Source organism: Rattus rattus, chromosome 3, assembly GCF_011064425.1.
Source record: "Rattus rattus isolate New Zealand chromosome 3, Rrattus_CSIRO_v1, whole genome shotgun sequence".
NCBI lineage: Eukaryota > Metazoa > Chordata > Mammalia > Rodentia > Muridae > Rattus > Rattus rattus.
Window position 1 is genome coordinate 204,036,209 of NC_046156.1, and position 16,616 is coordinate 204,052,824.

Here is a 16,616-nt window from a genome sequence, read left to right on the forward strand (position 1 = left end):
ATTTACTGCTTGCTGGTTAGAACCTGGATTATCCCGTTTTGCTAAGAGATATGGTTTTCTGTGTTTCTATATTTGTTCAACATAATTTACTTTAGTGTGTAGGTGGGTAGGCAGGAAATTGAAACATGACATTTAGTGAAAGGATTCATTTGACTGATTATTCTAATTGCCATTTATGAAACTAAAAATGAAAGTGATTTGCATTGAATGAAGGTAACTGTGTCTCCTTAAGAAAATTCTGAGCTTCGAGCAGTTTCCAACTATTCTCTTTTTGTTGATGCATGTATAAGAAGAACCATAACTATAGACTACAACCTCCTAGAAATACATTAAAATTTGTAATTTAATATTCAGACATGAATATGTTACATTCTGCATGTTAGCCATTCTGGGTATGTATACCTTGAGGAACAAGAAAGAAATGAATAAAATGTGGTTTGCCATGCCAACTAAACTGTAGATTGAGTCTAACACGAATGAGGCCATGACCTCTGGCATTGTATAACAATAATACTTTGTATACTAGTAATTATTGTCATACAAATAATAATAAGTATTAAGTATGTAATAATATAATGAACAAGTGATAATTTTTGTTCTGAGTTTGACTTTTAAAATTATTTTATTAAAGTTATTAAAATAGATTTAAAAAATTAGAAACAAGGATCCATTAGACTCAGGTGGTAGATAGTGAAATATATATTTATGTGTAAAGATTATTTAAATAAGCTATTGAGCAAAAGTGTCTGTGGGGCGGTGTATTGAACTATTTCGAGTAGAATATAACTAGTGCCATGCATGTAGAGTGTGATTGTGCAGCCGAAGGCTAAGGACATCAAGCTGCTTAACTGTCACCGTCTGAGGAAGTGTTCTGACCTACGTGGCTTTGATAGGTAGAATAAAGCTGTATTTAGAAATGGATAAGGTGGGCTGGCGAGACTGCTCAGTGGTTGGGAGCACCAGCGCTCTTACAGAGGACCTGGGTTCAATTCCCAGCACCCACATGGCCGCTCACAACCATCCACAACTCCCAGGCACTCACATGGCACTTATTCATACACACAAATAAATCTAAAAAAAAAAAAAAGATTTAAAACTGAAAAATATGAAGACTTCAAAGAATAACACGGCAGTAATTTATGTTTTGTTTCAAAAATAAAAGGTACTGTGGACCACTGTTTGTGAAAACATGGGATGGCCTCAAACCCTATGTTAAGGTGATAATTTAACCTGGAAATGGCCTTACATGTCTACGAAGTGATGTGCCAGTGATCTGAACTGTTTACTGATGCATGTCCTGACTTGACCTCAGATGACAACAGACAAATGAAAACTGAAGTCGCATGAAGATAGACTTCATGGCTTGCTGTGACTTGTCCTTCAGTGTGCTGCTGGTCCATCCCGGCTCCTGGTTCTGACTAGCTGATGATGAGTTTAACTCTTAGTCTCAAGTCCTTGTTCAGAGCATGCTCTTCCCTATTGGGTGCTGAAGGTTTTCACCCTGTATCAGTATCTCCAGGGTGGCCTCAAGCTCTCGGACATCCCCCTACCTCTGCCTCCCCTGTGCTGAGATGTAAGGCGTATCCTCATGTCGAGCTAGTCAGTGGTTCTTTTAAAAAGCTCCTTTCGTGGCTACAAGTTGATGAAACTTACTTTTTCAGGCCAACTCTACAAGAAGAAAAGAAAATCATCATAAAAAATGGAAGGCACCCTATGATTGATGTGTTGCTGGGTGAACAAGATCAGTTTGTGCCCAACAGTACAAATTTATCAGTGAGTACCGTATGACACCCAAAACCAGCGTGTGGTAAGGACATTGATTGCAACGTTGTATGAAATATTTTCATGTCTCGCTGTATCCTCAGCTTTAAGTGGACCAATCCCAGGCATAGTTTATATTCACCAACTGTGGAATTGGTATAATCCCCAATGGAAAATCTCTGTAGATGCAAAGATTAGCAACTAAAGACTGAAGTAATTATCTTACTTCTTAGATGTAACCCCATAAAAATGCCTTATATCACAAATATATTAATGATGTTGGAATTATAGAATGCCTTTTCAAATTTCCATTAGCATACGGCATTAGTGTGTTCTGTCCTGTGTTGCACTATTTTCAGATGCTCTGAAAGCATGGAAGTGATTAGCTAATCTAAGCTAGAGTTCTCTTACAGGACACTGTGGATGCTACATTAGTCTCCCATTGTAAAGCAAGATTTCAGAGCTGTTGATATCGATAGTGACAGCAAGTGGAGAACAGGGCTTTGGGGAAGGAGAGTGTGAAACAAGATTGGGTAAGAAAGTTAGAGTCGTCCACAGGATAACTGAAATTGTTTAAAATGTCAGTGGGGTTTCTTATGGAGGATGACTTCAAGGATGATAGTTGAGGTTTGTGGATGTCTGCAGTGAGGGCAGCTGTAGGAGGACCCTAAAGAAACAAAATTTGTGGACTCTGAATAGAAAGGTTCAGCAAGATAGCAGCCCATGCATGACGGAAGTTCACACAGAGTGGTGAGATACAAAGTATCAGAGAGCAGCCCATGCCTGACAGAAGTTCACACAGAGTGGTGAGATACAAAGTATCAGAGAGCAGGAGATACATGAGAGGTTTTTAAGTTCGTGGCAGAACTGAGATGTAGGAGAGCAGCCAGAGAGAAGTTAGCAGGGTGCTGGGACGGTAGCAACATTCCATGTTGGGCCTTGAGTAAGGACCTCTGACACGGTCAGTTTGACCAGCCATATGTGTGTGGAATAAAGTGCAAAGCTTTGAGTTCTGTCTACGGTCATGTTCCCTATCAGGTCATACAGGGTTTGTTGGTAGTTTCTAATCTGTGTGCTGGGTCTGTTCAGACTGTTTCATTGAAGTGCCACAGACGGAGTGGTTACAAGCAACAGAAGTTCTCTTTCAAGACTCTGGAGATGGAATTCAAGATAGGGCGTCTATACCTTGTGGGAGCTGGTTTTGTGCTTTTTCTGTGGCACCTTTTGTTGTGTCCTCCCTTGGTGGGAGAGGGGGCGGTCCCTCTCAGTCCCTGTATGTTAATCACATCCTAAAGCCCCTGACACTGCCATCAGTGGGATTTAGACGTCATGAGAATTGGGAAGAAGCACGGGCATTCGGACCATAGCAACTAGAGACATAATGTCTAACTTTCTTTGCTTTCACTAGATGTGTGTGCTATCACTTGTCATATAAGTTAATGAATACCAATCTGAATTTAATTGTTCTTAAGGACAATAAGCCTATATGAGAATAGGATCTGTGTTTTGGTTTCCATAGCAATAGAGTATAGCCTCTCTAGAGAGACTAATATAGTTCTAATATTTAATAGCTTGGCGTGTATTTAATGGATAAACCACACATGAAACTAGCTCTGTTTCTGCCCATGCCCATCCAATTGCCCCGAGGATGTTATCCTTGCATTGCTATTTTATTTCTCTTTATGTTTTCATTTTCCTCTTAAAAAACAATCTACTATATCCTTAATAAGTCAAATTTGTAGAGTTAAAGCAGCCTTCTAATCACAGGGGCATTTTAAAGAATCAACAACTCATGTATTTAGACCTTTACAAAATAAATGTAGTATTTTTTTCCTAGTTAGGCAACTTAGAATGTTCCAGAATATTCATTTCTTTTGCATATGCTTTTCCTAACTTGAGTAGGAGTTGATATAGACTGTTGCTATGGTGAAGCGCATTCTGGTTTTCAGGGTATAAATTTATATACAGGAATAGTGTAGAGAAAGAACTTACTATGTAAAATTCTATCTAAAATGTACTCTGCCTATTAATTTATAAACTATACTGTGACAGAAAAGTCCTCAAAGTTAGGTAGCATTGTTACTTCTGATAATTACATTTTGAAAATTCATCTTTCTTACACCTGAATTATTCTAGCCCTCCTGGGCTCTGTGTTAATGAAATCATTATGTGCTTATGAGCAAAGTAACTTTCTCACTTTCCCTCTCCCATATAGGAATCTTTTCTGTCCCCGCTTTGCCCTTCCATCTGCCTTTTCCAATGTAGTTCTCATTCACTGTCCTCTGTAGCCTCCGCTAACTTGCCACCCCTCACCCCTGCTAACCTGCCACCCCTCACCCCTGCTAACCTGCCACCCCTCACCCCTGCTAACCTGTGTGCTCCAGCTGTTTGGGTCTCTTACAGTCCTCACAAACTGCCTCTGGGCTTGGCAGATGGCCTTCCCTCTGCAGAGAATGTCCTCCTTCCCCATCTCACCCCTCCTGCCTCCCAAATGCGCCTCCTGGCTTGAAGCCTTCCCTCACCAGTGCTCTGACGATAGATCCTACAGCCCACACCTACCGCCCTGTGCGTCTCCCCACTTATCCAGTAAGCTTCAGTTGTTCTTTTTGTTTTGCTTCCCAAAGGGTTTCACTGTGACAAAGACAGGAGTGTACACGTCTTTACTGTGTAGGTGTCACACGAGTGTCCACAGCAAGTGGCTGACGCACAGCAGGCTCCTACTCACATGTGTTACTGCGGATTAACTGAGACGCCCTCACAGTCTCCAGATCTCACTTCAAAGTTTTCTTCTTTTTCTTCCAGAAAATGTTAGCTTTTTTCAGGATTGGGGGTTTCTCAGTTTACAGAACATTTCACTGAAGGAATAGAAGAAAAGTGAGTTGCTACCTCTTCATACCTGTGGTAAACTAGTTCTCAGAATGGGAAAGTCATGTCCAGGCCATCTAAGTTGAGTCTTAGACAATTTCTTGACACATGGGCACAGTTTAGGGCAAGTGGTACTGTTCACCCATGCTCACTGCCGGGAAAACATAGGCAATGATGCCAGTTTAACCCCACACTGGAATAAAACAGAGAAGGGAGAGTTGGCTCTGGCCTGGCAGAAGTTGGCCCAAGGGCTGTGGCTGTGGTTCCTTATGTCCTCATAGCCCTGTCAAAAGTCAGGACACGCTGCTTGGCAGTCATATTATGGACTGTCCTGTGATTATTTGTTTACTGACCCAATGGCTATCCAGTGGGTGGGCTTTTGAAAGCAGTGCAGGTTGTTCTTGTATTCGGGTTTGAGATGAGTGATGTAAACTCAACTCTGTCGCTTTAGGAAATACAGTTGGGTAGGGAGAAATGAGTCCAGTGTTCAAAGATCTCCAGGAAGCCCCGGAACTTGGATCTCTCTAGGTTGTGGTTCTAGGGTCACTGCCCAGCACCAGCGCAGTACTAGGGTGCAGGTCAGGAAGTAACCTGAAGCGCTTTAGTCCTCAGTACTGCGTGTGGTGTGTAACAGCCACATTCTTCTTTGTATATACAGATGTTTGAGGCTGGTAAGGAAGAGGACCAACTTCCCAATTTCCTCTTCCCTCCCAGTGCCAGTCATTTTAGATGCCCAGTAATGCTTGCTTTGGCTACATACAAATGAAATGTAATATCCGTTGAACCAACTGTTGTCATTGACTTTATCCCTAATTACCAAGTACAATGTCTGTGTATGAGTATGTGCGCATGAGTGTAAGGGCTTGTGGAGGCCAGAAGAACTCATCGGCTCTGTTGGAGCTGGAATGGTTGTGGGGTGCCAGATATGGGTGCTGGGAACTGAACTCAGGTTCTCTGCAAGAGCCCTGTATCCTGTGTTGCTCTCCTCTCCTGTTCCCGAAACAGTGACGTTCCCGAAGGTAGTTATTTGGTAGCTCCCTGGAAAGATGTATTTATTAACGCCCATGTATATGCATGTGTTTCTGTGAGTGCAGCTGTGTGTATGGGTACTCTCAGGGGACAAAAGAGGACATGGGGTCCCCTGGAGCAGAGTTCGAAGTGGTTGTGTACCAGCCGATGTGGGTGCCGGCAGATGAACTCAGGTCCCCTGAAAGCACAGCAGACCTCTTAACCACACAGCAGTCCCTCTAACTGATTCTGATTCTCTTTTCTTAAAATCACCCGTGCTGGTGTCGACCGGTGTTTCTTTCTCTACCTGTCTCCAGGAAGAGACCATCAGTTGAACTCTTGTTCCTGCTTCAAGACCCAGAACATTATTTCCTACTTCACAGAGCCTTCATCATGACTTTAGCTAGAAACAACTCGCCCATGGTAGTCTGTCCATCTTTTTTTTTTTTTGGTTCTTTTTTTTTTGAGCTGGGGACCCGAACCCAGGGCCTTGCGCTTCCTCGGCAAGCTCTACCACTGAAACTAAATCCCCAACCCTAGTCTGTCCATCTTAAAACTCCTCCTGTGTAGGCACAGAGGGCCTGTGTGGCGATAGCAGATAAAAATTCAGACTCAGTTCTACCATTATCTTACGGTCTCCTGAGAGAGGCCACCCATCTCTGGGCCCTGGTGTTCCTAAGTGGAAGTGAAAAGCTCGACACCAGCCTTACCCTACTGAATGGGAGATGGGTGGAATCCAGGGATCAGACGAGTTTAGAGCACTGCCCTGGCATCTCAGGGGGAGCCTCCCTGCCCCTCCTCACTGCCCTCCCTGCTTCTCATCCCCCTTGTCCTAATGCTTGTGCAGAGGAAGCCTTCGTCTGTAACTTGACATTGATTGACATTTTCAGGGAATAAAGCACTTTAAAACTGACACTTTTCCTGCTGGCCCTCAACTGCTATAAAAATAGTTCTACCACATTCTTTAGAGACGGATTTTAGTGTCTGTGCCTGTCAAGGACGGAACCATGGTTTACAAAGAATTAGCTCTTACCTGGGTCTTAGAAATGAACATGTGACAATGTTGGATTCTTTTCTGCTGTTGACTTTGGGGCTACTATGACTTCCTGTCATTCTAGCGTAGGCAGTGGCAGAGTCAAGGACTCCAGGCTTCTTTTACAGCGTCTGTGCCTCCTTGCCATTGCACAGAAGTCCCTTGTGAGGTGTCTGTCAGCAGTTTTGCTGCCAGCTCTGTGCTACTGGGCAAGCCTCTTAGCTTCCCAAGCCTTTGTCCTTCTTCACCTGCAACATGGGAACATAGGTACACACCTGTCATGTTGGTGTCAGGAGGACTGCAAATTTGAGGCCAGGATAGACCATATAATAAGACCCTCCCTCCATGAAACAATCATACGACCTAAATGAGATGATGCATATGAACTCGAGTGTGTGTGTGCACGCATGCGTGCATGCATGTGTGTGTGCACGCGCACGCGTGTGTACATGTTAGATACATCTGCACATGTGTGTATGTGGGTGGGTGAGGAAGGCAGAGTGTTGACACTGGGTGGCTTCCTCCATCATTCTCTACCTTATGTTGTTAGACAGACTCTCTTGATGAAACTGGAGCTTGCTAACTCAGCATGGCTGACTGGACTGTCTCTGGAGTTACAGTCATGTTCACTTTGCCTGGCTTTATGTGTGAGTAGTAAGGCTCTAAGCTCAGGTCCTCCAGCGTACACAGCATTTACCACCTAAGCTGTCTCCCAGCCCTATGTGACTCTCTTATGCTGTTGATTGTTCATCTTTCCCAGAGAAGATTGTGTTTAATGTTGTGGGTACTTGGGAATTTTGGGCTCTAGTCTGCAGTTTGAGTCTTGAATTCTGAACTCTTCATGCTGAAGCCAGACTCTAGAGAGGTGCCTCTCCTGCAAAGGGATCTCACAGTCTTCCCGTGTGTGCAAGTGTGGGTGAAGCTTAGCCTTGGTTTGCAATGGCCCCTCCCACCTACCGTGTCAGGTAGCACTCTGTCTACCAATAGCTCAGGCCTCCTGGTATGGTAAGTACATCCTTTGTCTGCCTCTGTTCCTCCTTGAATCCATTCCTTCACCTCTTTGCAGTTTCGTAAGACTGTCTCGGTGCCTGACCGCATGCTGGATGTCTGACCAGTCCAGTCATATACACTCCCGTTTACTTGAGTCGTCTTCTGTGGGTGCAGAGTTCTTGCCGAGTTTTGGCCTCCTTCTGTCCTATTGGGATCTTTGCTCATGCTACAAGTGGCTTGTGACTATTCTCTTAGGGGACGCTCACTCGTCCTTCTGCTCTCTGGACAGATTTAAGGTGTGCTATGAATGTATCTGGAAGCCTTTGATGTGTGGGATCTCAGATACCGGTCCTAACCAAGTTACCAGAGCACACTGTACAGGTGTGTGCAGTCCTTAGTCGTTACCTTCCTTACTCTGCCGTCCTGGGACGGGAGAAAAGAACTCACATCCTCCCACAGTGTTTTCAAATGTAAACGTGGTGGGATCTGCCGTGTAACACGTCTGACGATCACTCGCCTACCAGGCACTTTTTAGCCGTGAGAGTAATAGCTAGCAGTCAAGATAAGGTCATTTCGGAGAGCAGAGTGCAACTCTGAACGACAGGAGGGGTTCCACACATAGCCTGGTTAAGGGAGGTCTGCCCTGCCCGGACCTAGGCAAAGGTTTTAAGGCCGGAGGGATCCTACAGCCAACCCCCTGGCTGGTCACCGAAGAGCAAAATTCAGGTCTCCTGGCACCAAAGGAACCTGGAAGGAGTGTGGACTGGGTAAGAAAGCAGGCCAAAGAGACCAAGAATGCCTGCTGCTTCTACACTGTGTCTGAAAAGAGGCAGTCAACAGTGGGCCAAAGCAGCTGCCATGATTAGCTCTGGCTTCTGAGAAGTTCCACTGCGCTGTCGATGTCGGAATCTTTGTGTCCCCTCCAGAGTCACTTGTGGAAATTCTAAGCACCAAGGTGACAGTGGTAAGAAATGTTTCCAATTACTGGAGTTGATTAGATTGTAAGAAAGGATCCTTCTGCATAGAATTAGTGCCCTTCAGAAAGGGCCCGAGAGGGTCCATGTATCCTTTAGCCTGGGGACCACCGAGCCAGGCTATGTGCACATACACAGAGACCCTCGCTAGATCCCAACTATGCCGGAACCCTGATCCTGGGCTTCTCAGCATCCCATATTCGAAAGTAAATGCTTGTTATTTATAAGCTGAGAGAGTGCAGGGGGGCATAGAGAGGAAGGGAGGGGAAAAAGAAAGGCAGGTCAGCCTTGACTGGGACACTTAGACACATTTTCAGTGATCTGAGAGTCTGCGGAAGTCACAGCTTTTTGTGAAAAATTCTGTCTTAGTCATTAAGACTGTGGCTTTGTCTGTCACATGGAGAATGGGCTGTGTTAAAGGAACACCGGAAAGGCCTGCCAAGAGCCATTGCAGCTGCCTGCAGAGCGGCAGCAGAGGTGGACACAGGAAGTGTTTATGTGTCAGTGCCCAGTGACTCACCACTGTCAAGGCTCCTGCTGGTGTTTATGCTGCCTCTTATTGGGGGTCCTCTAGGGTTGACTAAGAAAGTGCCATTTGCATCTGGAGAGGTGACTCAGCTATTAAGAGCACTTCCTGCTCTTTCAGGAGACCGGGGTTCAGTTCCCAGAACCCACCTGGTGGCTCACAGCCATCCCTAACGCTAGTCTAGGGGATCGGATATTCTGTTCTGACCTCCACAGGCACGAGGCACATATGTGGTAAGCAAAACACTCAAACATAAAATAAATAAATGTTGAAAACTATTTTTCTTTAAAAACAAAAACAAAAAGAGCATGCCATTAGTCGCCTGTCAGCAGTTGAGTTTAGTGAGTTGAAAAGCTAGTTTTTGTCTGAGCTCCTCAAATGCAGCAGTATCCAGGGGGGAGCATTCTCTTCCATGGTAACCGCTCCAGTGTTCAGGCTCCCTGGCTCCTTCTACCCACAGAGCTGGTACAAATGGCTTGCCCAGCCTCTGTCCCAGTGTGTGCAAGCGAATTGTTCCAATTGTCAATGTCTTAGGACTGGATTTAGGCTAGGAGACCATTTAGTTTACCTGTGTTTAACTGAAGAGAGGAAACTGAGGCCTACAGAACCATATCAGCCTGTGCAAACTCTCTCGAAGGAACCACCTTTGCGGGTACATGGCCCAGGCTTAATTCATATTTATTTTTTTAAAAATAGGTAGGAATGTTGTTTCCTTCTTCCTGGCCTATAATTGTAATTGATTTGCAAGACTTGTTTAAAAAAAAAAAAAAAAAGTTCCTGTTCATGCTGATGATAGAAAGCGTTTGCCTTTTCATTACCTTACATAAATGACAGAGGCCGAACTGAAGATCGCAGTGAAAAGCACTCCATGTAGGTTTACGTAGATAAGGCTGGGCATCCTAGTGTTATCCTCACATATATTTCTCATTATACAGATGATAGTGTTTTGCAGGACCTAACATGGTAGAATTAGGAAATGTTTTGCACATTTTGGCCTTTTATTTACCTTTTAATTGTCTGTCCTATTTATTTATTTGTCTGTTTGTTTATCTATCTTGGTTTTTCAAGCCAGGGTTTGTCTATAGAGCCCTGTCTGCTCTGGAATCACTCTATAGATCCCACAGGTGTACCACCACTGTGGGCTTTATTTCTCTTTCTAAAACAGAGCTGTGACTGTCTCATACTTTATAGCCTGTTCATTTAATTTAATAACATAGGCAATTCCCTGCGTTTTCAAAAAGCCATAGGATAATTTGTAGTCATGCTACTGTATTATGTTAGTACACATGGACCCTAGATGTCCCTGAAACTCGTCTCCAGCTGTTGTAAGTGGCGCCTGGGAAGTGACTCAGGTCCCCTCCCTTTTACTGACCAAGTGGCTCCGTCCTCAACGAGAACATAGTGTCTTTTGAAACTGCTTATTGTATTAGTAAATCTAGCCCCTCGGGTAAGGCAGAAGGCAGCAGATGCCGTGGGTTAGGACTGTGCGGCTTCTCCTTGGATCAGTTGTAAACACTGTCTCAGCTTCCAGGTTCCTTTTTGCTTCTGTGTGCACTCGATCAAACCAAGGTCTTAGCATTTGCTGATCACATGTTCTACTAATCCAGGCCTGGACGTCAGGCTCCGTACCTGAATGGTGGTAGAGACTCTGCATCCTGTATGGGGCGAGGGCTGTAGATTGGGGGCTTTGGGCTTTTAGTTAAGAACTAAAAGTAAGCTGATGTTAGGCAAAGGAGGGCAGTTTTCAGTAGTTTCTAAACAAAAGGGAAGGAAGCCTGCCTCACATCCCATCTCTCTGGTGGCCCAGCCAGGCTCAGCTGCCCAGTGCTATGGAGGCGGGGTCTGTTAGAGGGAGACTAAGAAGCAGTGACAGCCACCATGGTTTGGGAGGTTGATGGCACTAAGACACACTGGGACTACCTGAGTGATCAGCTCTAATTCCCCGAGGGAGCCCTGTGAGCGTCTTATGGTGCCTACCTGTAGCTAGGAGTCGGCATAGGGGCACACAGGCCAGTCCTCCAAGGGGACCCAGGTGGTTCTGGAAGTTGGAATTTGGGATAGGGCTGACTCGTACAGTCATGGTCAGCCAGAGCTCATGTTGTGGCTCTCGACTAGGGTCTAGCAAACCCCCACTGGCTTACTGGACTTCCTAGAATTAGGTTACCAGATTTAGCAAGTAAAAGTATAGGGTATCAGATAAGTTTGAATTTCAGAAAAACAATACTTTTCAGAATATATCCATGTGGGATTTGTTTTTATGCCAAAATATTATTTGCTATTTATCAGAAATACAGACTTTATTAATGTCCTCTATTTGACCTGGCAACCCTAATATATCCAAGAAGAACTTGTGGAGGTCCAGGATGGTAAAAAAGAGACCATGTTCAGGTCTGGTCAATAGCAGTTTAACAATCGTTTTAAAAATTCACAGCTATTTTAGCTTATACATACATAAATAATCCCTTATTCACTTAGTGTCTTAGGTAGGGTCTCCATTGCTGCAAAGAGACGCCATGACCAAGGCAACTCTTATAAAGAATAACATTTAACTGGGGCTGGCTTACAGGTTCTTAGAGTCACTTCATTATCGTCATGGTGGGAAGCATGGCAGCGTCCAGGCAGACACGGCACCAGAAGAGGTGAGAGTTCTCATCTCATTCCAGAGGCAAACGGGAAGACTGTCAGCCTCAGGAAGCTAGGAGAAAGCTCCCTACGCCTATTCCCACAGTGACACACTTCCTCCAAAAGACCACACCCACTCCAGCAAGGCCACACCTACTGCAGCAAGGCCACACCTCCTTATAGTACAGTTCCCAGGACCAAGTGTATTCAAACCACCACACTTAGGATCATGCCTTAGTGAAAATGAGTTTAAAATTTCCAAGTATGTTAAGGAATTGCTCCCCTTTAAACTGCTAGTTCACAGCTGTATTGAATCAGATTCTAAGGGAGGATATAACGTGATCTTGATATTAATATGTATGTGACCACACAGCTTGTTCTTCCTTGGTCTTCTACATGGGTACTCGGGAGCGCTGTGCCAGAGATGTTAGATAGCTAACTATAAATGCTTGTTTTCTGGAACCTTGGTTTGGAAGACCCTCAGGAATCCACCCACTGTCTCAATGGAGTGAGGTTTTCATTTTGAGCTTTCTTTTCTGTCCAGGACTGTTTATCACACTCACATTAGACATTAAAGCAAAGCACTGTCTGTCTGTCCTCCAGCTGTGTCCATTGCCCCTGTAGCTGCATTTCTCAAGATGGAAGGCTACAGCCCAACCTCAGACCAAAGTAGCCAAATGCATTTGACACTGGCAGCTAGGATCGGGAAATAAGTATGACGGTCAGAAAGGCCAGTTCGCGGCTGGCCGGAAAGAAGTTTCCACACACCTCAGGCCTCCGTGCTGTTTTTGACTTTGCAAGTATCAGTGTTCCCTGGGCACACGATTAAATGCTGGAAGTAGATGTTAGGATTTAGAAGAGCAGATACTTCACATAGTAAGTGTTGTTTCTGCGGTCACCCTGTTGTGCAGCTGCACTAACGCTTCTAAATTACAGTTTGGAGCCCACTCCTAACGCCCCTCACTCAAGAGTATTATGTTTTACATATGAATTTGATCATGTGCCTGGCTTATTTAACTCAGTATAGTGGTCTTTAGTTTTATTTGTTTGGCCACAAATAACAATATATCACCTATTTTATGACAGTAATATTCCGTAGTATGTAGGCATTGTATTTTCTTTGCCCTTTTGTCTGTTGATAGGCCCTCTGATATTGATGTGCTGTTTCCATTTCTTGGATGTCGTGAATTTTGCTACAATAATAACAGGAATATGGCTGTCTCTGCAACATAGAGATTTCATTTTGCTCGGCTGTTTACCAGCTAGTCTTTCAGATAAACGTTAGGAGTAGCTTGTAGATCTCCTGCATGATGCTTCTGATTACACCCTCCTGCTAATACGCTTTTAGATCTTGTGTTTTCTTTCGCTACAAATAGGCTATTTATATCCTTTGTCTGTCCCCACCACTTCAGCGCTGCTGAGAGGTAGGGAGAAGTTATATAATGCGACGGCTTTCTCATGCTTGTTTGGTGATCTAACAGCTTCCCTCTGACGATTTTTATCTTCGTCTTCTCCCTTGTCATAGCTGTCTCTGAGCAGCTGCATCATAGTTATCTGTTGATAAATATTTGAGCAGTTTCCAGTTTGAGGCAGTTGTGAGCAGTCTCTTACTTATGTTTTGGTGCACATCTAACCTGGCAGACTTGGTTTATGCTTCCACTAAGGAACACATTCTCCACCTTCCTCCTACGTTTTCTTCTAAAAGTAGCTTTTCATGGTTCATTCTTTCATCCACCCAGATTACGTTTCCTGAGATTTGGGGCCACGCTTATTTTCACACAGGTAACCATTTTCCTGCCATCGTTTAAGGACAGCTATGTCTCTGTGGCTCACCTATAACACCTCTCATGGTTCCCAGGTTTCTGCTGGGCGGTTGGCCTGCTCCTACAGCTGCACACTTTCCTACTGGGTGCTTCCTCTGTTTAACATGTACTCCAACTCCAGACTGTCTGGAGAGGCAAGGCAGCGCTGCCAGCAGCCTTTCCTGGTCTTTTGTTGCAAGCCATCCTCATCTCCACTTAGTGCGTGTACACGGGAGAAGGATTGTCTGGCTGTGTCTGTTTTCAGCGTTAGCAGATATCACTGAAGTCTTTCAAAATGGTATGCAGTGTTCTTCTTCCAGAATAAAAATTCCAGCCCTTCTCTCACCTTTGGAATAATTGGACATTGACAACTACGACAGGCTTTCTTCCTTCTTTTTCTTCTTGGATGTTTCTTGTATATGTGTATATGTATGTGTGTGAAGTAGTGTCATTTTCCATATTGTGATCGGACACCTCTTCATAGTCTTGACAACCGTCTGTGTATCTTTTGTCATTGTCCTCAAAATGAGATGGTGCCAACTAGAAGATAATTAAGTCATTGTGGGTGTTGTGCTGAGAAAGGATTAGGTCTTCTGGATTGGGTTATTTCTCATAAGAATGTGCCTTTATGAAAAGGGCATGACTGGCCCCTCCCCATCCTCTCACTTCCTGTCAGCAAAATTAATCCCTCCTTCACACATTCCCACCATTCTGATATCATCCACTGTGAAACGTTTACCAGGCCTGGGGAAAAGTCAGTACCATGCTCTTGAATAGCTAGAACTTTGACCGTAAAGAACCTCTTTTCTTTAAACAAATTATCCAGCTCCAGCTACTTAGTTCTAGGAATGGAAAATGGACTAATCCAATGCATATGTAAATATGCCACAGAGTAAGCCTTTGCCTAGTGAAGTCCATTTGTAGGATGAATTGTAGACACTACAAGAAGATCAGAACAAAACAGAAGGTTTTCTGAGCTGAGCATGGTAGAGGATTCCTGTAATTCTAGTCCTTGGCAGGAGATTAAAGTATGAGGCCAACCTGACCAGCCCAGTAAGCTGAAGGCCAGCCTGGGCTATATAGTGAGCCCTATGCCAGCCTGGGTTATCTAGTGAGCGCTAACCAGTCTGCACTCCCCAATGCAAACCGACCATTCTAGTCCCTTTCTGCTTCAGTAAGTGGATTCTGCTTTTTGTTCATGCCCAGCAGGACTCTGAGAGAGTAATGATAATCACCGGACCGAACATGGGTGGCAAGAGCTCCTACATAAAACAGGTTGCTCTGGTTGTGATCATGGCTCAGATTGGCTCCTATGTTCCTGCAGAGGAAGCCACAATTGGGATTGTGGACGGCATTTTCACAAGGTAAGTGCTCATTCTCTTTGGACGTATCTCTTAATGTAAGCCGAGGCCACATTATCACAAACTCTCTTTTTGTGTACATGTTTGGATGAGTGGGTTTACACTCAAAACTCTCAGGGTTCAGAAACAGAAGTCATTTGTCACCGTATATAATGATGTGGAGGAGACCTAGGGTGTCATTTCCCTGAAGAACTTTTATTTCCCCCAAGTCTTTTAAATGAGTTCTTTAAATAGAATCTTAAGGAGGGAATCAATATCTACTCTTGGGCTTAACTGAAAGACCGTGAAGAAATGGAAATCAATACTTAAGCAGAGAAGAGTTCTGGTGTGCCTTCCAGCATAGGAAGATGAACCCGCTCTCTCCCCACCGTGGAGATGGAGCACCCAGCAAGAGCATCAGTTCGTATTTATTTCCACGCTCCAATACTGCAGGTAACTGGCCGGGGCTCACTAATTTCAGTATGTAAACTTAATTTCATGCTTTCTTAGCAACATGAGTACAGTGTCCTGGTTTAACATTTATAGTTTACCCGTTTCATGTCTTCCAATTTATCAGTTATTGGTAGTCTGTATTTCTTGTGTGATATGTTTGAGTAAATATTGAATAGGTAAACATAATACTGTGTAATCACCAAGCACTCTGTGTAGCATGTATAGGTAAACATAATGCTGTGTAATCACCAAGCACTCTGTGTAGCATGAACAGGTAAACATAATACTGTGTAATCACCAAGCACTCTGTATAGCATGTATAGATAAACATAATGCTGTGTGATCACCAAGCACTCTGTGTAGCATGTATAGGTAAACATAATGCTGTGTAATCACCAAGCACTCTGTGTAGCATGTATAGGTAAACATAATGCTGTGTAATCAATCACCAAGCACTCTGTATAGCATATATAGGTAAACATAATGCTGTGTAATCAATCACCAAGCACTCTGTGTAGCATGTATAGGTAAACATAATGCTGTGTGATCACCAAGCACTCTGTGTAGCATGTATAGGTAAACATAATGCTGTGTAATCACCAAGCACTCTGTGTAGCATGAACAGGTAAACATAATGCTGTGTAATCAATCACCAAGCACTCTATGTAGCATGTCTGATACATTCCAGCTTCCCGGTGAAACTCCTGTGAAGCAAACAAACCAGAACATTCTATCACCAGATAACAAACTGAGCAGACACCGCAGTGCCTTCAAATCTGCACATTGAAAGAATCTTCTGACTCTCGAGGGCCTTTCCGAAGGGTGTACTCGTTAGTCAAAGAGGGAAGGAAGGGCTTCTTCAGACTGGAGGGCATGTGCAGGCCTCAGCAGTAGACACAGTGAGGTCAGGAACTTAAGGCAGCCCTGCAGGAGAGCCCAGGACTTGATGAGAGGAATATGGTAGTCAGAGGTAACAGTGGTGTGCACATCTTGGTGGAGACTCCTATAGGGTACCTATTGAGAGGGGGGAGGGTATTATAATCTGTTTGCTGCTGCTGAAACAATACTACAGACTAGAGTGAGAGAGAAGAGAAATGCGGGGAGAGGAGAGGGAGGGAGGGAGGGAAGGGTGGATGGATGTGCCTATGTTTATATACATATGGAAGCCAGAGGTCAACTTTGGATGGTCTTTAGAAATTAGAAGCTATCCATCTCATTTCTTTGAGATGGGGTCTTTCAGTG

General features: G+C 44.2%; 1 protein-coding gene across 2 annotated transcripts in view; it reads left to right on the forward strand.

Moving 5' to 3' along the window:
* Msh3 (mutS homolog 3) overlaps positions 1–16,616 on the forward strand; it is a 139,942-nt gene that overhangs the window by 99,769 nt on the left and 23,557 nt on the right. Inside the window, exons 19-20 of one of the 2 annotated variants that reach the window (XM_032899044.1) lie at positions 1,662–1,773; positions 14,788–14,945. In XM_032899044.1, the coding sequence (XP_032754935.1) occupies positions 1,662–1,773; positions 14,788–14,945 (270 nt within the window). The remainder of the gene's footprint in view (positions 1–1,661; positions 1,774–14,787; positions 14,946–16,616) is intronic. The other variant, XM_032899046.1, reaches the window with a different exon arrangement.